The sequence below is a fragment of the Cetorhinus maximus genome, chromosome 4, assembly GCF_964194155.1.
Source record: "Cetorhinus maximus chromosome 4, sCetMax3.hap1.1, whole genome shotgun sequence".
NCBI lineage: Eukaryota > Metazoa > Chordata > Chondrichthyes > Lamniformes > Cetorhinidae > Cetorhinus > Cetorhinus maximus.
Genome location: NC_135882.1, coordinates 137,093,258 through 137,118,499, shown reverse-complemented (window position 1 = coordinate 137,118,499; position 25,242 = coordinate 137,093,258). Strand labels below are relative to the sequence as shown.

Sequence of the window (25,242 nt, the reverse complement as noted above, 5' to 3'; positions counted from 1 at the left end):
GCCGCATAACTGTGCAGCGCCACCACGCACCCCCCCCAAGGCCTGTAAACCAGCCAGCTTTGTATAGCTGCGGCAAAACTTCCTTCCCATTACATTCTAGCTCTCTAGTTATAAAAGGCTAACATTTTTGTGTGTCCTTTTGATTATCTCACTAGACCTCCACTGGTGCTAATGTTTCATTATTTAATATTTTGATGCATCCTTTTTTGGTCCAAAATAGATGACCTCACACTTTCCTGTACTGAACTCCAACTGCCACATTTTACCCACTCACTTATGTTCCTGCCTACAACAACAGCTACATCACCAATCTTTGCATTAAACATCAGCAAATTTGGATATATGACACTCTACTTATCCAAGCCAATGATAAATATATTGAACAGTTGAGGCCCCAGCACAGATCCCAGTGGGGCATGAGTTATTTCCTTCCAAATTTGAATATTGTTATTTCTACTCTGTCTTCTACCACCAAGTCTCGTCATCAACTGTGTAACTAATCTCTGAACCAGGTCAATCATTTACCTGCAGTTCCATGAGCTTTAATTTTGCCTGACAATCTTTTAAGGGATCAGAAACTTTGGTTATGATGAAGCATCGAGATGCTGGTTCTAAGAGAGAGCAAGGATGAAATTTAAGAGATTTAAAAAACTATCAAGGGTTTTGATAGCGATTAGGGAAAGACTATTTACTCTGGATGGAAATTACTGACGAAAGGTCATCAATTTGAAATTGGAGAGGGGCAGAGAATGGTACCAGGGCTGTGGGAATTCAGTAATGTGGAGAGACTAGGAAAATTTGGACTGTTCTCTTTAAAGCAGAGGAGGTCAAGGGCAGATTTTACAGAGGTGTACAAAATTATGGGCTTTCGATAGGATAGACAGGGAGAAATTGTTTCCATTAGCATTTAGTAACCAGAGGACACAGATTTTAGATGTGTTGTAAACAAAATATAGGGGGGAAATTAAGAATTTTTTTTTTAAGGTAGCAAGTGGTTATGATCTGGAATACACAACCTGGGAGAGTGATGAAAGCAGATTCAATAGTATCTTTTAAAAGGGAATTGAACATATACTTGAAAGGAAAAATCTGTGGCGCTATGAGAAAACAGCAGGGGGAATAGGCCTATTTGGATTGCTCTTTCAAATTAGAGCCAGCATAGACTGATTGTTCTCCTTCTGTGCTGTAAGATTCCACAAATACTTTATCACAGGGAGTAGCTGCATCTTTTAAGGGAAATTGGCTCAATATTTGGAACACATGAAGATATGGGGCTCTGGGGAATCCCATATCGCAGAGAGATTAAGAGCTGGCACAGTCACGGCAGATGAAATGCCTTTATTTTTGCTGCAGATGTTTATGGTTCTTTTAAACAGGGTATCCGTCTCCTTCACAATTTTGCTCTCTTCAAATGCTTCGGTTACATTCTTTATAGAAAATCATGTTAGCATGTCAGACAGTTTCAAAATTACTTACTTCCTTGCCAACGTGTTATTATAGTAACTGAAGAGAGTTGGCCAATGTCGGAATGATAGCTTCCGCCACATCTCCTGATCCTGAGCTCCCCATGTGATCTCTTCCTTGAAGTCATTCTCTGGGAGGCTGGTCTCACTATGAACATGCTGTTTGTCATTATCAGTTATATTTTCAGGTGGGACCAAAGATAAGGCATCAAGAGAATTTGGATTCTTGTTCTGATCTGTGCCATGTGACTGATTCTCTAATGGTGGGGTTACGTCTGATGGAAAACCAGGCAAACTGCTCTTCATATCTCCCCTTTGGAAAACTGCTGGTGGAACCGCAATGGGTGCTATGCCACTCTCTCCTAGTGGACTCTGTTCAGTCACCTGTGCTGTTAAAATTGTCCGGAGACCAGCGGGATCAGTATAAACCAGGATCCCAATCCATATGACTGTCCCGACCTCAAAAAGAAAAGTAGAAATTTAGGTGCTGTCAAGTCCATCACAGTAATTTATTTATTTTTAAAAATGCATTTATATAGCGTAACTCATAGGTATATCACAAAGTACCTCATAAACAATTAAATACAGTGACTAAGGAAGCAAATGCGGAGCATTTAAGCTAAATGTTAAATCTATAAATAGCATAAATCTATAAATTGTTGTTTTCCCCTTATATTGGCATTCTTGCAAAGTGTCCTGATGAGTGTAAGACGAAAAGCTTTGACATGTCTCTTTTTCAGCAATACTCAAGCTCTGTACTACCAAACAATTATTTTACTTAATAGTCAATTTCAGTAGGTTAATTGCTCAATTAGAGTGATATTAAAGTGGGTTTTGAAGTTTAACTTTCACTTCATGGATTTCCTGGACTCTCCAGTAAAAGCAAGGTAAGAAGACAGTGTCAGTTGAGGGGCTGAAGCCACAACAGGGAAATACGCCACTAAGAACTCGGTATTCACAGCTGCTTTCTTACCTGCTTATCTGAGTTTGTTCACAGTACTTGTGCTGAGAGATGACTTTACACACTTTGGAAGTAACTTTACACATCAGTGGTTTCATTTGCATTTAGGAGTTCAGAGGTCTGATATATACTTTGGAGCTCTGAACTGTCAGGTGAGCTGTTATTTTGGACTTCAGGTAATCAGCGAGAGGTACAGTTTATAGGAAAGATCATACTGGGCATACAGGGAGAACAGGCAGAGGATAAGCTTCCTTAACATATTGGAACACCTCAGGAGACTGAGGGTGTTATGTCAGGGTGTGGCAGGCATTTGCAGCCTGTTGATATAAGGTCTGCTGTTAACAGGAACTGGTTGGCCACGCTTTAACAGTGACTGTCAAAGACACCACTGTCCTCAACTTTTTTGGCTATGGAGCCTTCCAGGGTTCTGGAAGAGAAATTTGCCAGAACTTGTAGTCACAGCACACAAATGCATAAGACAGGGTTGGGCAACAGGTGAGAAGTGAAAGCATTTTCAGCTGAATCCACAATTCCATGTCCCCTTTCATCATCATTCCTCTCATGACCCAGGTACACTTCCTTACTAGCAATGAGCTAGTTTGCTACAGATCAATAGAGCAATGGACAGCCAAGGTAGAATATCAATATCCTACTTAAGCTGGCATTCATAATGTTAAAAGCAGTGGTGAAGGCCTACACCCACTCATGCGATTGCTTTGTTTGATGCTCCATGCAGGGTGGCCATTTTTTTCATGGATGAAGACATCATACCACTCTAACTTGAAATGGACTCCTCCAAACTCTGCAAAAGCATGCAGTGTAGCTGGAATATTGCCAGTGTATCGCATGTTCTCTTCTGTTGCTCTAGAAGTATCCTGTTGATTGATGGTACAGCTTCTACATCCAGCTGAGGAGAGCATGGAGTGCCCTGCACCTTCCAATTTGGACTCTTCACCATCTGCTCTTTGTTTACTTGTGATGTGCGGGTCACCATGTGAAAACTCAACTATCTGCATACTGGTTCCATAAATTTGAGTGCTATATCTGAGCTAATGCATGGTCTGCATGAATCCTGTGATGGTGTATCCTCAAAGGGAGTGACCTCTGAGGAATCATCATCTGTGACCTGGACCACCTCCTGAAGGACATAAAATACATGAATGAGTTCTGTCAAGTTACGAGTGTTTGAACTCATCATTATGCACATGATCATATTTCACTTGTTGTTGACATCAAGTTAGCATGAGTAAGGGTTGAATGCCACGTGACTCTCTCATGTTTAATTCTGTCAGCAGGTGACTAGGAAGACCCCATCTCTGACAACCAGAATCTCCACTTATTTCCAGTGCCTACACCTCTGTACTTGTTATCTATGGAATAGTTTGACGGCCAACTTGGTTCTCTTCAATGCCCTTATGTTGTGCTCTCTCCTGCAAGGAGGGAAAGAAGAGACCTACGAGGTAAAATAATGGCACATGTTGAACTGATGGATGAAAAACATTTGTTGAAGGAGAGCCATAACATTGTGTAAGGATGAGTGTTATTGGTGGATGGACATGGGGATATGAGGTGGTGTATAGTCAGAGCAGAATGAGTGTAACTGTAAGGTAAGTCGTTGTGAGGAGTGATATACTGGAGTAGGCTTGAGAAGGCAGAGATTGGGTGATATGCGCATTAGGAAGTAGGTGGATGTGTCATTGCTCTCCCATTTCCTACCCTGCTTGGGTTATTGAACCAGTTCTTGCGTTGAATTTACGAGTGTGGTGCCACACTCCTGTGTCATCTCCAACCATGCCTTCTTGATGTCCCCAATTGGCTTCTTCATCAAAAAGGAATGGTATATCCTTCTGCATCTTCACAGCTCCCAGTAGCCAATCCACAGAGGAATTACTGAAATGAGATGTAGCCATTGGCCATCTGAAATCCATTCTAGCACTTCTTTCTCTTTGGCTCCCAATTTCAAACTCCTCCAAATTGCAAGCTTGCAGTGTTCCTTCAAATACTGGATTTGAAATCATGTCATGTGGATCATCACTGTGCTTGGTTGGGAAACTGTGTATCATGTGGTATTGCAGTAGCTGGGTTAAAAATATGCACCGACTTCTGACTTCCAGGTTTCCTGTGAACTACTGGGCACCCCCACTTTCAACATGCTGACTTAAAATCCAGTCTAATAGTCATGAGTAGAAACTGCAGGTACTAGGTCTATTTCCACTGGTGCAGAGAAAGCCAAGAGGAGAGTTGGAAGACTTTGAAAATTCCAAGAATTTTGATGGCAGGAAAAGCTATAGGGAGTGGCCAGAGGGATCATCAATCTAAAACTCACTGAGCAGGAGGAATTTATCAATGCGGAGAATTACTGGAACGTGAAATTTTTTGCTACAGAAGCAGTTGAGGAAGAATACTGTAGCTTTTCGGGGAATGGAAGCATGGAATCTAACAGTACAGGAGGTCGTTCAGCCCGGTATGCCAGTGCCAGGTCTTTGAAAGAATGATCCAATTAGTCTCACTGCCTTGCTCATCCCGAGAGCTCTTCAATTTCCTCCCCTTTAACTATTTATCCAATTCCCTTTTGGAAGTTATTGAATTTGTTTCCACTACCCTTTCAAGCAGTGCGTTCCAAATCATAACAACTTGCTACATTTAAAAAATTCCACTCATCCCAAATTTTGCTCTTTTGCCAATTATCTTACATCCATGTCCTCTGGTTACCAAACCTTCAGTCAAGGAAAACAATTTCTCCTTCTCCAACAAAACCCATCACAATTTTGAATGCTAATTTTGGAAACAGATACAAAGATACAGGGTTGTGTGGACTGGATGAGGCAGCATAATTCTATGATTCACTCTAGCACAAAGCTGAGCACAGATATGACAGACAAAATGGCCTCCTTCGCTGCTGTAAAATGTGATGGTTGTCACCATAACTTGTTGATATAACACCTAGTGAGAGCCTTATTGCAGGTCTCTTTTTTCCTAAGTATGGTGACTAACAAGAGACATAAGTCTACAAGTCTCATCAATCCATTTTAATATTAACTACTCAGCCTAATATAATCTCTAATTATTTATGTTCATACAATATCAAAACACTAACAGTAATTAAAGAGCAAGTTACAAGGCTGAAAGATAAAAGTGGTGACAAAACTGATAACAAAACTGCAAAAACAGTAGGTGAACATTTTCAACATTAATTTATCAAAGCAGATAACATTAACTTGCTGTCAAAGTTCTGTAAGATAATCAATCTTCTGGACAATTTCGAAGTAGTATGGAGAGGTGTGTACTACCCTTGTCTTCAGCTCTCTTTCTACACTACAAAGGAGCCATTACCTTTCAGTTTTAAGTTCTGAGAAAGGATTTTATACCCTATAGGGAATTGCTGGCATTTCCACTTTTATGTTTGAGAAATATATAATGAGTAAAAGGCATATACAAATCCTTTGCATCAAATGACTTATAGATTTAATAAAGATGCTCATTAATGTTTGCAGTGTCTTGAAGAGATCTTTGAATAAGTTCCCATGGATTGTAAGCAACAATGTAGCGCCTTTATCATTAAAAAATGAAAAATTGGACCCAGAATGTGAGCCAGGCCACTACATACCAAGCCTAATAAATTTGTACAGTTAATCATATATGAATCAAACTCAATCCATTTCTTACCATAATGATTCTCTGTGCGAGTCGTGTCCTAGCCAGAAAATATACTACTCTCAATCTCTTTGGCAACCGTAGGTTTCTAAAAGAAGAAGTCTGCAGGGAGATGGTGTAAGGAGCCGAAGGCCGTATCATGGGCTGACGCTCATATCTCTGTTGCCTTGGAACTGACTTGGAACGAGACAGCCTCAAGTGGTCAGGGATTTCTTGAACGGCCTCTGCAGGAAGGCGTCTATTAAGGTCGGCAAGCTGGTGGGAAACAGAGGAGTCATGAAAACTGCAACAATGATTTAGAAATTAGCATATGTAAAGCTTTTTAAAATGCATCTTATGCTGTCTTCTCTCCACATTAGTCAGCCTCCTGTTGCAACAGACAAGCTTCCCTTTAAGTTATCTTGTAAGTAATACTTTACTGTTTCTGGTGCAAATCCTTGACTGTTACTGGCATTTTATTGACTTATCACTACGCCAGCCAAGCTATCTTGGCAAAAATATACTACTTAATCCTTTACTTGCCCTGTGTTTATCTCCTCTGGCTTGTCTTAACAACAACAGCGGAGATCATGCTACCTACTCATAGGCATCTCACGATGCATCTCTAACACATCTATAAGATATCACACAGTTTTGACAGGTACAAGAAAGGATGTAAAAAAGGGTTAATGGAACGTTGGCCTTTATCTCAACAAGGATAGAATGCAAGTTTAGTTGCAGCTGTACAGAGCTCTGGCTAGACTGCAGCAGGAATACTTTGTTCAGTTCTGGGCACCATAGCTCAGGATCAATATTTTGGCCTTGGAAGAGGTGCAGTGCAGATTCACCAAAATACTACCAAAACAAATAAAATGAGGCAAGTTGCATAGATTGCCTCGAATTGAAGTCTTTAAGATAATAAAATGATTTGACAAGGCAAAGAAAGAGAAACTACTTCCTCTGGTAAGGTAGTCCAGAACAAGAAGGTATAATCTTAAAATTAGAGATCTCCCACAAAAAGCTAGATCAATTAAAATTTTCAAAACTGAGTATGGTAGATTTTTGTTAGACATTAAGGACTACAAAACCAAAGCAGGTAGTTAAGATACAGATCAGAAATTATTTAACTGAATGATGGACAGGTCAAGTGGCTGAATGGCCGACTCCTGTTCCTGTGTTCCTTGCTCGGGAAGGTGGGGTAGGTAGCTCCACTTGGAAATTGCTTAGTGATGTTAGTTGAAATGAGGAATACAGGAAGAGTCAAAGCCCAAGGTTGTAATCTGTCAATCCCTACAAGGCACACGGGTGACCTAACCCACTGTACCATAGGGGGACATGCAGAAAGGAAACTGAGGCTGCTAATTTCATAGTGCTCCATGATGCCTTTCAGAAATTATTGCAAACACTTCAAATATAAATAATTCCTCAGAAATGCATTAACTGTTGTACAGACAGTTATGGCACCCATTTTGCACACAGGGAGCAGCAACGACTGAATGGCCAGTTCATTTGTCTTGAATTATGTTGGTTGAGGGAGCAATTTTGCCCAGGGTAATTCTCTGCTCTTCATTGAATAGTGTCACCGGTACTTAAATGTACAGCTCAACCGCTAGCGTGAAAAGACACAACCTCTTTGGCATTGCCTCACTACTTTCATTCTTACTCTGGAATGTCAACACAGGTTGACAAGCCTGGTCAAGTCCTGGAGTGGTCCTAGAAGCCACAATCTTCTACCTCAGAGGCAATCTTGTTATTCAATGAGCTAAGTTGACACTCTATAGCATTAGATTGAAAATAAATTTGAAGCAGAATATGACAAGCTTATCCTACCTCCATGCGGCGGATATCGATGGACAACACCGTTGTGAAGAAAAACATCTGCAGAAAGAAATCGGAAACGAGTCCAACCACAGCAAACAGGCAAAATTCCTGTTAAGAATTGGAGGGGTGGGAAAGCGGGATGTGGGGAAGATAGACAACATAATAATAAGGAAAAGTTCAACATATAACGGTTTTCAGACAATAAAGAATGATAAGACATGAACTAAGTGAATTAGAAGAAGGAACACAAAAACATTAAGTGGCAAAATTAAGGCAGTATACATTCCAATAAGCTACTGCAATTACATTCGAATGGTATGATTCATACCCAAAGTTGTCTTTTGTCTTTGCACGTCAATAAACCCACTTTATTTCTAGCATTTTCTATTTTTATTTCAGAGTTTACCTATGCGCATAGATGGAACTAGTTTAATTGAACTTAACTTGGTTCTTGCAATTTAGAAAAGAAATTTTCTAAAGGTAAAATAGCATCAATCAACTTGAAATCAATTTTATTGAATCAGTACTTTCAAATGGAAAGCAAACCAACATAATGCAAAACATTTATAAGGCAACAATAGTAGAAATTTATTTCCCCTCCTATAAAATGGCATAATTTAATATCTTCTCAGCTCTATTCTGAATTTTACGATTCAAAGATCACAGATGTCTCCCTTCAATTTCCAAAACCAATTCATCTGGTTTCTTCCTCTCTCACTTCAAAAGTATGCTAAAATCTTGATTTTGGTTCCCTCTTCCTGAATTTTTCATATGTTCTTCCTTGTGTCACCTCTCTTTCAGGAAGCATTTTGAGACTATGACAAAAAAAGTTATATTGGTGAAATTGTGGACTGTGTTGAATTTTTAACTTGTATTCTTTATTGTTAGAAACAATACACGAGACACTAAAAATCCAGGCGCACAAAGGACTTCTCAAAGGAACATCCATGAACTCCAAGAACACAAGGTGAAATTGTTAGGGTGAACATAATAGAGGGTCTAAGTTGCTAACTGAGTTAAAAGGCCCCAGATGTCACATTATAGAAGACATAGTATGTCATCATCAGTCAAAGATTGGATAGAAATTTTATATAGACCCAGAGTCCTCAAACGTTCCTCATATGTTAAGCCTTTCATTCCTGGGATCATTCTCATGAACCTCCTCTGGACCCTCTCCAGGGCCAGCACATCCTTCCTGAGATACGGGGCCCAAAATTGCTCACAATATTTTAAATGTGGTCTGACCAGAGCCTTATAAAGCCTGCTTTTATATTCTAGTCCTCTCGAAATAAATGCCAACATTGCATTTGCCTTCCTAACTGCCGACTCAACCTGCAAGTTAACCTTAAGAGAATCCTGGACTAGGGCTCCCAAGTCCCGTTGCACTCCAGACTTCTGAATTCTCTCCCCATTTAGAAAATAGTCTAAGCCTCTATTCTTCCTACCAAAGTGCATGACCTCACACTTCCCCACGTTGTATTCCATCTGCCACTTCTTTGCCCATTCTCCTAACCTGTCCAAATCCTTCTGCAGCCTCCCCGCCTCCTCAATACTACCTGTCCCTCCACCTATCTTTGTATCATCTGCAAACTTAGCCAGGATGCCCTCTGTTCCTTCATCTAGATCATTAATGTATAAAGTGAAAAGTTGTGGTCCCAACACTGACCCCTGCGGAACTCCACTAGTCACCGGCCGCCATCCTTATCCCCACTCTCTGCCTCCTGCCAGACAGCCAATCTTCTATCCATGCTAGTACCTTGCCTCTAACACCATGGGCTCTTATCTTACTGAGCAGCCTCCTGTGCGGCACCTTGTCAAAGGCCTTCTGGAAGCCCAAGTAGATAACATCCATTGGCTCTCCTTTGTCTAACCTACTCGTTACCCCCTCAAAGAATTCTAACAGATATGTCAGGCATGACCTCCCCTTGATGAAACCATGCTGACTTTGCCCGATTTTACCATGCACTTCCAAGTATTCTGAAATCTCATCCTTAGTAATGGACTCTAAAATCTTACCAATCTTACCCCCTTATAGGTATCTCTGCTCTAGGAAACAATACCAGCTTCTCCAATCTCTTCATATAATCAAGTCCCTAAACCCTGGTGTCATCCTGGTAAATCTCTTCTGTACCCTCTCCAGGGCCTTGACATCCTTCCTGAAGTGTGGTGCCCAAAACTGCACACAATATTCCAGCTGAGGTCTAACCAGTAATTTGCAAAAGTTTAGCCTGAATAATTTCCTTTTGAAATAAATACCCCTATTTACAAAGCCAAGTATCCAATACGCTTTCTTAACTGCTTCAACAACTTACACTTCCACCTTCATAGATCTCCTAGAATTATAGATTTTATGGCACAGGAGGCCATTCACGCATTGTGTCTGGGCCAGGTGTAAAAAGTGCTATCCAGCTCTTGGTTCATAGCCTTGTAGGTTAAGTGATTATGCACCTCAAGTCCCTCTGCTCTTGCACTCCCTATCTGATTCAGTGAGTAAATAACACCATTTAGATTGTACTGTCTCTCTATATTGTTCCCTCCGAAGTGTATCAGTTCACACTTATCTGCATTAAATTATACCTGCCATATGTTTGGCAATTTCACTATTCTGTCTTCTTCCTCAAGTCTACCGTTATCCTGCTCACTATTTACAGCAAAGTCAAGTTTTGTATCATCCACGAGCTTCAAAATAATCCTTCCTATACACTAGACCAGTTCACTTATACAGAATAAGAAAAGCAAATGGCCAACTACCGAGCCCATGGGCGATAGCACTACATATTTTTTTCCAGTCAGAAAAACATCCACTATCCACTGCTCTCTATCTACTATCCCTTAGCTAGCTACATATTCAAGTTATAAATGGCCTTTTAATTCCATTTGCTTCTATTTTATGAATAAGTCTGTTAGGTGGTATTTTATTAAATGTCTTTTGAAGGTCCATATATACATCTGCTGCAACCCCATGGTTACGCCAACAAAAAACTCAATTAGGTGATCCAGACATTATTTGCCTTTAACAAATCTGTGCTGGTAGTTCCTTATTGACCTATGTTTCTCCAAGTAAGAATTAATTTAATACTTGATAATGATCTTTAGATGTTTTCCTACCACCAATGTTAGACTAAAGGATCTGCAGTTACCAGGCTTCCTCTTCCTTTTTTGAACAGGAATAATATTTGCAATCCTCCAGTCTTCTGCTCCCACCACCCCCATACCCAAGGAGGACTGAATAATTTTGGTCAGAATCTGTGCTATCTACACCCTTGCCTCACCTAAGCAATCGAGGATCCATCCCAGCTGTACCAGGTAACTTGCTAACTTTGAGTGATGCCAACCTATTTAGCAGCTCTCTTCTTATCTATTTTTACCTCATACAGTATCTCTTCTCCCCACTCCTTAACTGCAACATTAACCTCATCATCATCTTTTGTGCAGTTAGATGCAAAGTACTCATTCAATACTTCATTCAAGCTTTTCACCTCAACAAAAGGATTACTTTTTGTCCTGTTATAAATATGAAGTTTGTTAGATTGTTACATTTTAGGTCCGTCTCATTAACTTAGGGTAAAATGAAGGTCATGTGACCTGTTCTGAATTCTGCCCAACACCAAGCTTGGTTGTTAAAGGGAGGCCCCGGTTGTCTTACTGGGAAGAAGGTGTGAGATATTTACACCTGTAAACAATGGCCAGGCCAGCAGTGCTGATAGTGGATAGACCGTCAGTTTCAAAGTCTCACAAGGTGGTGTTAGGAATGTTAGGTTTTATTAACGGTTATACTTTTAACTGTCTATTTAATTCCAACATGGAATGGAATTTGGGGGGGTTAGAAAATAGTTAATCAGCATTTCTACCTGGATACAAGGCCCATGTGATTCACATTGCCATGGAAATGGGCTTTAAGAGGGGAACAGTCCATAGAAAGCTACTGTATCATTGGCTACAAGGTTTTGTTTAGATATTCCTGAACCTCAGAGTGGTCAGTATGCAATAATCTGGAAGAGAGAGAGGGAGAGAGAGCACAAAAAGATAGAAGCAGCCGGTCCTGCAACTTAAGCAGAGAAGATGCCGGTCCTGTCAGTCACCATGCAAAATGTGGGTGTGAGCTCAGGCTCAGAATGAAGAGGCTGAGTTTGTGAGGATTTAAACAGGAGTGGAAGAATCGCCTAGCTTGGCTACAGGGAAGAATCTCCAATTTATCCCTCAACAAAAGTCAGTTTGGGAGTTAGAAGTTATCCGGCTAGAAAAGGAAAATGGAACCTGAGGATAGCTTTGGACTGGTTCCTTGAGAATGAAATGTCCACTTAAGGGGCAGAGGGAAGTATACCCATGCTGAGAGACTTTCTGTCGTTTTAAAAGTTAAATGGAGGATCTTTTCTTTAGTTTAGAGTATAAGTTGCCTACTGAATAATGTTAAACAATGCTACTTATAGTTATTTTATTGCAGTAAATTTTACAAACTTGAAATCTTGTTGTGTGATCCTTCCAATGAGCCATTGGAAATTCAAATATAAAAGTTATTGGCCTCTACAGTGATTGTAACAGGCCCCAGTTGGTCCCAACATTCCTTTAACTTTCCTCTTATATTTCATATGTTTGTAAAAGATTTTTTATGTTAACCACTAATCTTTTCTCAGATTCTCTCTTTCCTCTTTCTTTTTTTCAATGTCCCCCGCAATCTCTCTTTTCTGTCTGCTTTTCGGCTGCATTCTGTTTTTGTCATAAACCTCTTTTCCGTTGTATTTTAATCTCTATTTCCTTTGTCATCCAAGATACTCTAGCTTTGGGTTCCCCATCTTTTCTCCTTTCGGAAATTGCTCCTGAAATTGCAAGGCATCAGGGGTGGGGAGAGATACACTTTGCTCCAGGAGGCAGTCCCATACACAGGTTAAGTAGAACTTTAGAGTTGGTAAATGGCTTGGGACAGGAGGGCGTGACTGAGAGTTAGGAAGGTATGTGGATCCATAGTGATGGAGGAGCCTTATCCCTCAACTTTGACTAACAACAAGGTACTTGTCAGCTGTGCAGATGAGAAGAAGGATTACAGGGCAGATAGGCAAACTGATCATAGCACCATGGTGCAGGAAGCCATTTGTTTGTGGGGGTGGGAGTGGGGAGTGAAAAAGAAATGTGATGTGACAGGGAACACTACAGTCAGGGGAATAGATACTGTTCTCTGCAGCCGTTATCAGGATTTCTGAAAGTTGTGTTGCCTGACCACTGCCAGGGTTAAAGGTGTCTCCTCATGGCTAGAGAAGAACTTTAAATGGGAGAGGGAGGTTCCACTTGTCATGGTCCATGTAGGAACCAGCGACATAGATTGAACCAGGAATAATTTTCTGCTGAGAGACTGGTATCAAATTGAAAGAAAAGGCTTATAATGCTGCGGAGATAAGTGGTAGGCCAGAAGATCGGGAAAAACTTTAAGAAATCTGCAAACAATGAGTAAAAGAAAAGTGGGAGAAATCATAATATGAGTATAAACTAGCAAGAAATATAAAGACAGAAGGTGCTTCGACAAGTATAAAAAAAGGAAGAGAGTAGCTAAACATTGATCCCTTAGAGGGTGAGACTGGGGAATTAATAATGGGAACCAAGGAAATGGCAGAGACTTTGAACAAGCATTTTGTACCTTTCCTCACATTAGAAGACACAAAAAGCATCCCAAAAATCGTAGAAAAGCAGGGGCAAAAAGGAGGAACTTAAAACAAACACAATTACCAGGATCTGAACGCACACCTTCTGACTCAGAGGTGAGAGTGCTACCAGTTGAACCACAGCTGACACTGAGCACTAGGACCATGAGCCATGTAGTGCAAAGCCGTAATGTTGACTCTCGTGATATAGAAGTCAGTGTTATTTAGAAATACTTCTGTCATTTTAGAATATAAATCTTCAAAGTCTCTAGCGGTTTGTGTCAGTTTTTGCATAGCAGCTTGAGGAAGTTTCCACAGCTGAAGTTTGCAGGGAAGCTTGCTGAGAGATGGGATGTAAAATAACATATCTCCGGTGAAGAAGAACACAGGGGTAGAAATATTTCCAGGCCCCACTGATGTATTGGGCAGTCAGTGCATTCCCTTCTGTGGTACTGAATAGAGTCAGTTAGAATAGTAAGATTTTAAGTTCCATCCTCAGTTAAATATTAAGTTAAATTACCTGGGTAGTGCAAACAATAGACATGGGAGTCCTGCTCAGCTAGTGGGGGCGAAAAATAGGTACAGTTCATACTCCTGATTGCTGTCCAGTGGTTCTTATGAAAAAGTGTGCATGAGCAAACTATGGGTGAGAAGTCCAGGCAAAACTCAAGTTTGATGAGCCTAGACAGCGACCATAAAGTGTGATGACTTAAATGAGGCACTGGAAGACAGCCAGTAACCATGGAATACACACCAGAGTGCTGGTGCTTTCGCTGAAGGGAGGCCAGAGCTAGACAAAAGGAAAATATAAATGATGACATAGGATACACGGCACAGAAACAGGTCACTCGGCCCAACCAGTCCACGTCGGTATTTATGCTCCACTCAAGGCTCTTCCCATCGTTTCTCATCAAAATCTACCATGGTAACCATCTATTCCTTTCTCCATCAAATGCTTGTCCAGCTTCCCCTTAAATGCATCTATAGTATTCACTTCAGCCACTCCCTGTGGTAATGAGTTCCATTACCATATTCCTACCACTCTTTGGGTAAAGGAGTTTCTTCTGGATTCCCTGTTGGATTTCTTATTGACTATCTAGTATTGATGGCCTTTAGTTATGTTCTTCCCCACAATGAACTATTCTCTCTTTTTCCATTCTATCAACATCTTTCATATTTTTAAAAACTTCTATTAGGCCACTCCTCGGCCTTCTTTGCCCAAGAGAAAAGAGACCCGACCTGTCAATCCTTCCTTGATATGTACACTACAGCAATTCTGGAATTATCTTTGTAAATCGTCTCTGCACCCTCTTCTGTGCTTCTATATCCTTTTTATAATATGGCCACTAGAACTGCATATAGTACTCTAAGTGTGGGCTAGACAAGGTTCGATACAAATTTAGCATAACTTCCCCAATTTTCAATTCTATCCCTCTAGAAATAAAGCCTAGTGCTTGGTTTGCTTTTTTTTATAGCCTTGCTTAGCTGTGGTGCAACTTTTAGTGATTGCTGTAATTGTCCTCCAAGATCCCTTTGATCCTCCATTCTCACCTAGATTTGTACTTTCTAAGTAATGAGTGACCAACCTATTCCTACGAAAAAGTATGATCTCTCACTTATCTTCATTTGCCAATTATTTGTCCGTTCTTCAAGTTTATATGAATTTGCTGCAGTCCTCCTCAGTATTGACTATCTCCCCACTCCCCCACCGCCTCCTTCCAATTTAGTGTCATCTGCAAATGCAGAAATTGTATTTTTGATTCCAAAGTCCAAGTTGTTAATGCAAATTGGGAACAATTGATCCCAGCACTGATCCTCCTGGAACTCCACTTCCCACCTTCTGCCAATCTGAATAACTACCCTTTACTCCACACTCTGCTTTCTGTCTTGAAGCCAATGAGAAATCCATTCTAGCACTTGTCCCCTGACTCCATATTCGTTAGCCTTAATTATTAATCTACTATGGGGCACCTTATTGAAGGCCTTTTGAAAATCCAGATAAATTACATCTACTGCATTACCATTGTCTACTCTCTGTTACCTCATCAAAAAATACAACAAGGTTGGTCAAGCAAGATTTTCCCTTTTGAAATCCATGCTGATTATTCATTATCATATTTCTCATTTCTAGATGTTCTTCTATTCTCTGCTTTAGTAAGTTTTAATAAATCAAACATGTACTTTTTAAATAGGTTGCTGGGGAAATAGTATTCACAGTTTTTGGCCTTAGCTCAAAAACAGAAATTTTGCCTCTAACCTAGAAGGTTGCAGGTTCAAGTCCCACTTCAGAGACTTCAAGCCATAGTTTAGGCTGACACATAACTGTAGTCCCAAGGGAGAGCTACACTGTAGAAGAGGCCATCTTTTTGTTAAACCAATATCCCATCTGCCTCTCAAATAAAGATAAAAGAACCCTAAGCACTATCTGAAGAGGAGCAGGAGAATTAGCCTAACTATTGCTCAACCAACATCGTTAAAACAGATTACCTGGTCATTTATCTTTTTGCTGTTTATGGGACCTCGCTGTATGTGAATTGGCTACTGAGTTTCCCTATTTAAAAACACATTAAAGTTCAAAAGTATTTCATTGGCTATGGAACATTTTAGCACATCCTGAGTTTGTAATAGGCGTTATATATAAATGAAATTTATTTATTTAGTTTGCAGCTGTTTGTTTCTTTGGAGTCACAATTTAGAAATATATATATACATATTTTCTGCTTTTATACCCTTTTACTTGGCAAGTGTTACAAAGGCAGAACATAATTAATTTGGAAATAATTGAACTCTTCCAATCTTCAACTATAAGCAGAGGCCAATGAAACTGAGGATGCTTACAAAGACAAAACAAGAGAGAACTGATCAAAGCTTTCAAGATTTTCAACAAGTCGAACTCTAATAAATTGTTTGATATATCCACAAACCTTGAAAGTTAAATTGAAAGGGGTGCATACTCTATCACAGAAGAGAGGTGAACATACATTTTCAATTTAATAGCTTCACACAAATGCTGGTAAACACAAGATGACTGATCAGCTGGGAGACTAACAATGCTGGCAAATTCCAGAAGCAACTTTCAAAATAAGTGAGTGATTGGATATTTAAAGTGGATTTTCTAAATTAATTAAATAAATATTTTGAAATTTGGGACTGGCCAATTGGATCAGAATGGACTTTTAGTCCTGTACATTTCTATTAATATGCATTAGCTTTAGAAATTATAATCTATAAATATAATATTCCACAGAAAAATATAATTTTGCATTTCTAATATTTAATCACAGACTCACTCATTTAGTTATCTAGCTAATTTATATTTGGTTTTTCAAAACAATGAATTTGTTTTCTATTTCAAAGATTAGAATGAGATACATAGACAAACACAAACATAAATATTTCCAAGTACAGTTGAAGCCAGAGGGGCATTTCTCATACACTAGCAACTATTCCATATCTTAAGCACATTTAATGGTGCTTATCTTCCACTGGGATACAGCAACATGTTTTCAGCATCACCCACGGTCACCCATTAACTTGTGCAGTTGCCTTCTTCCACGTATAATTTTGGTGAGTGGTGGCAGGTTATTTGACCATAGTAGGCACACACGTTGCTACTGCCATCTGACCTAGTATCTACTGGATGTCTATCCACAAACATTGCAGGTGGGGGCACTAGACAGAAATTAGCACAGAAGGCTGGCTCATTCATTGTCCTACTTAAGTCAGGGAGGTTGAAGGCAATTTCAATGCCACAACTGCTATTTTCATCTGAGATCAGCTAACTCAGGGAATTAACCTATTACAAGTATTCTACCAAATCTATTCAAATATTTCTAATGTTGTAACCTCATCATTTCTATCTATAATGCACACATATCCTACAGTTTAAACGCACAGACTGTCATTAGCAGTGATGTATCTCTGGAAACCGCAGTACAACACAGAACAGATTTTTCAAAAATGTGTTTTTTTTCAAAATTACAAGACCCGATGTGACGTATCAAATAACACACAAACAAGTAAGGTCTGAACACTGATCTGTACTGAGTTAGTTTATTAAAGTTGGGTGGTAGAATTGGTCCTGGATGGAGAGGAAATTACCAACAGTTATGCACTGAACCACTGGTTCAGTGGTCCATCTGGCAAACATATAGGGAAGAATTTTCCTGTCGGCAAGCGGGGGAGAAGCCCGCTCACTGACATGTCAAATGACACGTGGTGACGTCGGGCGGCTGTCCCGACGTCTCCGCGCATCATTTAGATTTTCAGTTTGGCGGGAGCATAGCTAACTCAGCTGTGAGCCTGCCTAACTGCCAAAGGCCTATTAAGGCCATTTAAAACCTAATTAATTCAATTCAATGAGCTGCCTGTCCAACCTTAAGGTTGGCGGGCAGGCAAAGAGCCCAGGCGGCCTTCGCGCTTTTCATGAAACCTCGACTATGGGCGAGATGAGGTTTCACGAAGTGTTTCAAAATCTAATAAAAATTTATACTTTTATTCTTTGACATGTCCCAGTTCATGTGATAGTGTCACATGAGGGGACATGTTTTAAAAGTGTTAAAAACCTTTATTTAAAACTTTAACACTGAAACAAATCTCCCTGAGGCACCTCCGTACCTCGGGGAGATCTCTGCGTTCTTTTGCGCGCATGTGCAAAAGAGCGCAGGGAACCTCTCAGGTAATCCCCCGCTGCCCATACAGGTAGCGCTCAGCGTTTCCCGGCGAGTGTCACACTGGGCGGGCCTTAATTGGCCCGACGGAGAGACATTTCTGGCCATAGAGTACACTGCAAGCAGCAACACATCTGTAAATGGATGGCTGTTACGTGACAATATATATAATCAACTATGTGAAGTATACATCTGACACAAAAGCCAAATGGTTAGTCTTCATTTCTGTGCTTCAACCTTAATCAGACGATCTACAAATTCAATGAAAGAATGATCCTGATATTCTTCATGTGGAAGCTTCAGTATGACACTTACTGAGTCACTAATGAGTTCAGAAACATAGAAAATAGGAGAAGTAGGTCATTCGGCCCTTGAAGCCTGCTCTACCATTGAATACGATCATGGCTGATCATCTATGTCAACGCCACATTCCCAATCTCTCTCCATACCCCTTGATGCCTTTAGTGTCTAGAATTCTATCTATTTCCTTCTTAAATGTATTCAGTGACTTGGCCTCTACAGCCTCTGTGGTATTCCGAAAAAGACCTATCTATTATCTACTCTGTTTGCTGTCTGCTAACCAATTCTCCATCCATGCCAATATATTACCCCCAATCCAATGTGATTTAATTTTGCACACTAATCTCTTATGTGGGGCTTTATCAAAAGCTTTATGAAAATCAAAATACACCACATCCTCTGTTCTCCCTTATCTATTCTGCTAGTTACATCCTCATAAAATTCCAGTAGGTTTGTCAAACATGATTCCCCTGTCATAATCCATGTTGACTTTGTCTAATCCCGTTGATATTTTCTAATTGTCCTGTTATTACATCCTTAATAATAGACTGTAGCATTTTACCTACTACCGATGTTATGCTAACCAGTCTGTAATTCCCGGTTTTCTCCCCCCCTCCTTTTTTAAATAGTGGGGTTACATTTGTCACCCCACCCTCTAGTTGGCTGGGACTGTTCAAAAATCTACAGAATTTGGAAGATGGCAACCAATGCATCCACTACTTCCATGGCCACCTTCTTTAGTACCCTGGGATGTAGATTATAAGGTCCTGGGGATTTATCGGCTTTCAGTCCCATTAATTTCTCTAGCACTATTTTTTTTTACTAATGCTAATTTCCTTCAGTTCCTCCTCTCACTAGACACTTGGTTCCCTAGCATTTCTAGGAAGTTATTTGATGTCTTTTTCCGTGAAGACAGAACTAAAGTGGTTGTTTAATTGCTCTGCCATTTCCTTGTGCGCCATTATAAATTCTCCCATTTCGGACTATAAGGGCATTTGTCTTTACTAATCTTTTTCTTTTTACGTACTGATAGAAGCTTTTACAGTTGGCTTTTATGTTCCTTACAAGTTTATTCTCATGCTCTATTCTCCCCTCTTGATTAACCACTTTGTCCCCCTTTGCTGAATTCTAAACTGCTCCCAATCCTCAGGCTTGCTCCCTTTTCAAGAAACTTTATATGACTCCTCTTAACTTTTAAATGAATATCACTTTCCAAACATTAAGACATTCAAGCATTTTGATTCTGTATCAAAACAGTTTCACCTAAATGTGAAGACAAGTCATGAGAAATACCTGAATAGCTGGAACCAGGGTAAAGTAACCAATCAGTATGATAACGAGTTCTGTAGCCATGTTCTTCATAATGGACCAACTTTCATTGCTTAAACCTAGACAAGCGTAAATTACAGGCTTATTACCAAAATGTTACGGAAATATGAAATACTTTGGGTGGATTTCTATTAATTAACTTTTATATTCATAAACTTGCTACTTAATGTCTCACTACTGCCTCACTAATGAACTAGAAAGCCAGAGATCATGAGCTTACAAGCTGTGAAAATGTGTTTAATTTATCTGGTAATATGTTAGCTGGGACCAGAAAAAAAATGAACTTGAAAGCCATGGAAATGTCAAGAAAAAAAACAAGTCTACAAATGCCCTTCAAGCAAGGGAATCCATCATCACCAACTCATCTCACCTGCATGTGACTCTAACCCTACATTATGTGGTTGGTACCCAATATCCTTTGATGCCATTTAGTAAACCACTCAGTATTAAAAACATAATTTATGAAGACAACAACCCATCACCAAGGCAATTAGAGATGCAGAAAAATGCAGTCTTGCCAGTATCACCTACCTCCCAAGACCAATTAACCAAAAAGAAAACAGTACTCCAACATTTATTAAAATTACAAGACATATAGCATTGCTGAGTGGGGGGGTGGAGGGATTCAGTCAATTCAATTGAATCCTTCCAGAATACTACTCCAAATGTCTTATTATAGCACATAGATGTTTATTATATGAGTTGGTTATTATAATTACCCAAAATCACATAAAACCATCCAATGTGAAAACATGATCAGCAAAATTGAATCATTAATATATTTATTTATGAAGGATAATTTGTTTAGTTACCTAAGTAAATCGAACAATGGAATTTTCAATTAATCTGATGGATCAATTGATTGCTATTTCAATATTTGTGACAGGTATTTATTGCTAGTATGAGAGATGCCTTGGAGTAGGTACAATACAGTAATGAAACAGAATGACTAACTTTTAAAATATTATTTCATGGCATCTGTGCGTTGCTGGCAAAACCAGCATTTTCCGTCTATCCCTAGTTGCCCTTGAGAAGGTGATGGTGATCGTCTTCTTGAACTGCTGCAGTCCATTTGGTCTGGTATGCCTAGGAAGGGCATTCAAGGTTTTTGACCCAGCAACAATGATGGAACGGTGATATACTTCCAAGTCAGGCTTGGAGAGGAACTTGCATGTGGTGGCATTTCCATGCATCTGCTGCCCTTGACATTGTAGGTGGTAGAGGTTGGGGGTTTGGAAGGTGCTGCAGTGCATTTTGTATATGGTACACACTTCTGCCACTCTGCATCAGTAGTGCAGGGAGTGAATATTTAAGATGGTGGATGGAGTGCCATTTCAGTGGCCTGCTTTGTCCTAGATTGTGTCAAGTTTCTTGAGTGTTATTAGAGCGGCACTAATCCAGGCAAGTAGACAGTATTCCATCATACTCTTTGGGGACAGGCTTTGGGGGGTCAGATGAGTTACTGAATTCTCAACCTCTGACAAGTTCTTGAAGCTGTAGTATTTATATGGCTGGTCCAATTAAGTGTCTGGTCAATGGTAACTCACCTGGATGTTGATGTTGGGGGATTCAGCGAGAGTAATGCTGTTGAATATCAAGGGAAGATCATTATTCTCCATTGTTGGAGTTGGTCATTGCCAGGCACTTGTGTGGCGCAAATGTTACTTGCCACTTATCAGTCCAAGCCCGATTGTTGTCCAGGTTCTACTGCAAATGGACATGGACTGCTTCCCTATCTGAGCAGTTATGAATGGTACTGAATAATCATCGGCAAACACCCCCATTTCTGATCTTATGGTGGAAGGAAGGTCATTGATGAAGCTGTTGAAGATGGTTGGGCCAAGGACACAACCCTGAGAAACTCCTGCAGCTATAGGATTAAGAAATCAAATTGGCAAGGGTAGCCTTGAGGGAGAGTTCATAGAGTGTATTAGAGATTGTTTCTTGGAGCAATACGTTGTGGAATCAACCAGGGAGCAGGCTATTCTGGATTTGGTTTTGTGTAATGAGATGGGATTAATTAATGATCTCATAGTAGAGGATCCTCTAGGGAAGAGTGATCATAGCATGATAGAATTTCAAGTTCAGTTTGAGAGTGAGAAACTTGAGTCCCATACTAGTGTTCTGGAGTTAAACAAAGGTAACTACATAGGTATGAGGGCAGATTTGGCCCTAGTGGACTGGGCAGGAAGACTACAAGGTAGGACAGTTGATGAATAGTGGCAGATATTTAAGGAGATATTCAATTCCTCCCAAGTAAAATATATCCCAATGAGGAAGAAAGATGGTAAGAGGGGGAAAAAGCATCCATGGCTAAGCAAGGAAGTTAAAGAAAACATAAAGGCAAAAACTAAGGCATACCAAATTGCAAAGGTCAGTGACAGGCTGGAAGATTGGGAAACTTCTAAAGATCAACAAAGGGCTGCTAAAAAAATAATAAAAAGAACAAGTTAACAGTGGAAAACGCAGAAATGGTAGTGACACTTATAGTGACACATAAATATTTTTCCTGTTTTCACAGTGGAGGAAACTAGCACCACCCCAATAGTCACAGGTAGTGCAGAGGATATAGAGAAGGAAGAACTTAGAACAATCACCATCACTAGAGAAAAAGTACTGAGCAAATTATTGGGATTAAAGGGTGACAAGTCCCCAGGACCTGATGGCCTACATCCCAGGATCTTAAAGGAAGTGGCAGCGGAGATAGTGGATGCATTGGCTATAATATTCCAAACTTCCCTGGATTTTGGAAAGGTTCCAGTGGATTGGAAAAATACTAATATAACGCCCTTATTCAAAAAGGGGGAGGCAGAAAGTTGGAAACTATAGACCAGTTAGTTTAACGTCTGATGTTGGGAAATTGTTGGAATCCTTTATTAAGGAAGTAGTGATGGGGCATTTGGAAAGTCAAAATGCAATCCATCAGAGTCCGCATGGTTTTATGAAGAGTAAATCGTGTTTGACTAATTTGCTAGAGTTCTTTGAAGATGTGACAAGCAAAGTGGATAATGGGGATCCTGCAGATGTAGTATATCTGGACTTCAAGAAGGCCTTTGATAAGGTGCCGCACAAAAGATTAATACACAAGATAAGATCACACGGAGTTAGGGGTAATATATTAGCTTGGATAGAGGATTGGCTAACCAACAGAAAGCAGAGAGTTGGGATAAATGGGTCTTTTTCTGGAGGGCAAGCTGTAACTAGTGGAGTGCCACAGGGTTCGGACCTTGGGCCCCAACTATTTACAATCTATATTAATGACTTGGATTCAGGGATAGAAGGTACTATAGCTAAATTTGCAGATGACACCAAAATAGGTGGGAAAGTAAGTTGCAATGAAGAAATAAGAAATTTACAAATGAATATGGACAGGTTAGGTGAATGGGCCAAAATTTGGTAGATGGAGTTTAAAGTGGATAAGTGTGAGGTTATCCATTTTGGTTGGAAGAATAAAAATGCGACTTATTATTTAAATGGAGAGAAACTTCAGAATGCTTCAGTGCAGAGGGATCTGGGTGTCGTTGTGCATGAATCGCTGAAAGCTAGTATGCAGGTACAGCAGGTAATAAGGAAGGCAAATGGAATTTTGGCATTTATTGCTAAAGGAGTATGGTATAAAAATAGGGAAGTGTTGTTGCAACTGTACAAGGCATTGGTGAGACCGCACCTGGAGTACTGTGCACAGTTTTGGTCACCTTACTTGAGGAAGGATGTAGTTGCACTGGAGGCAGTTCAGAGGAGGTTCACTAGATTGATTCCAGAGATGCGGAGCTTGTCTTATGAGGAGAGATTGAGTAGTTTAGGCCTATACTCGCTAGAGTTTAGAAGGATGAGAGGAGATCTAATTGAGGTATATAAGATGCTAAAGGGGATAGACAAAGTAGACGTGGAGCGGATGTTTCCCCTTGTGGGGCATTCTAGAACGAGAGGCCATAGTTTTAGGCTAAGGGGCGGTAGATTTAAATCAGAGATGAGGAGGAATTACTTTTCTCAAAGGGTCGTGAATCTGTGGAATTCACTACCTCAGAGTGCAGTGGATGCTGGGACGCTGAATAAATTTAAGGAGGAGATAGGCAGATTTTTAATTAGTAAAGGGTTGAAAGGTTATGGGGAGAGGGCAGGAAACTGGAGTTGAGGCCGAAATGAGATCAGCCATGATCGCAATGAATGGTGGGGCAGGCTCGAGGGGCTGAATTGCCTAGCCCTGCTCCTAGTTCTTACGATTGGCCTTCAACAAACACAACCATTGTCCTTTGTGCTAGGTATGACTCTTAAGAGTGGTGAGTTTTCCTCTTGATTCCCATTGACTTCGCTTTTGCTAGGGTTCCTTGATGCTCCACTCAGTTAAATGTTGCATTAATGTCAAGGGCAGTCGCTCTCACCTCATCTCTTGAGCTCAGCTCTTTATTGAGGTTAGGAGTGGAGTGGCCCTGGTGGAACTCAAACTGAGCATCAGTGAGCAAGTTATGGCTGTTTACGTGGCACCTGATAGCACTGTTAGTGACACCCTCCATCAATTTGCTGATAATTGAGAGTAGACTGATGGGGCGGTAACTGTCTGGGCTTGATTTGTCCTGCTCTTTGTGGACAGGACATACCTGGGCAATTTTCCACATTGTCGGGTAGATGCCAGTGTTGCAGCTGTACGAGGACAGGTTGGCCAGGGGTGCAGCTAGTTCTGAAGCACAAGTCTTCATACTACTGCTGGGAGGCTGTCAGGGCTCACAGACTTTGCTATATCCAGTGCCTTCAGCCGTTTCTTGATGTCATGTAGACTGAATCTAATTGACTGAAGACTAGCATCTGTGATGCTGGGGACCCCTGGAGGAGGCTGAGATGGATCATCTGATTGGCACATCTGGCTGAAGGTGGTTGCAAAAGCTTCAACCTTGTCCTTTCAAAGGCTTGCTAGATTCTCCAATTATTGAGGCTGGGGATATCTGTGCTGCTTCCTCCTTCAGTTGGTTGTTTTAATTGTCCATGACCATTCAAGACTGGATGTGGCAGGACTGCAGAGCTTTGATCTGATCCTTTGGTTGTAGGATTGCTTAACTCTGTATAATTAACCTGAAGAAGCCTGTAGATTTATATACACACCAGTTTGTTAATTGAACAACTCACCAAATTGGGTAGGACATAAACATCTGAAATTTTCACGAAAGTCAGAGTTATGGCATTATTTCAAGGTCATCTCCTTTCGTACCTTCTACAACTAAACGCCAGTGAAACAACTCCACTGACTAAAGTGACGAGCTAAAGGTTATAATTGATGAGCCAACGTCAAAATTGAAAGAACAGATGCGGACAGCCACTTTAGCTCCCAGCAGGGGACTAATAAATAGACAGTAACAAAGTAAGTTATTCTTAATAACATAAAAATTTGCAATTAATACATTATGCCATTTCAGGTCACAATCTGGTTTCAGTATATT

General features: G+C 40.3%; 1 protein-coding gene across 1 annotated transcript in view; it reads right to left on the bottom strand.

Moving 5' to 3' along the window:
- The window catches only part of scap (SREBF chaperone), a 171,160-nt gene that overhangs the window by 58,432 nt on the left and 87,486 nt on the right, over window positions 1-25,242 (bottom strand). The window contains exons 10-13 of the mRNA XM_078540912.1: window positions 19,775-19,869; window positions 7,888-7,986; window positions 6,091-6,333; window positions 1,477-1,922 (exon numbers count right to left, since the gene is read on the bottom strand). Coding sequence (XP_078397038.1) covers window positions 1,477-1,922; window positions 6,091-6,333; window positions 7,888-7,986; window positions 19,775-19,869 — 883 coding nt within the window. The remainder of the gene's footprint in view (window positions 1-1,476; window positions 1,923-6,090; window positions 6,334-7,887; window positions 7,987-19,774; window positions 19,870-25,242) is intronic.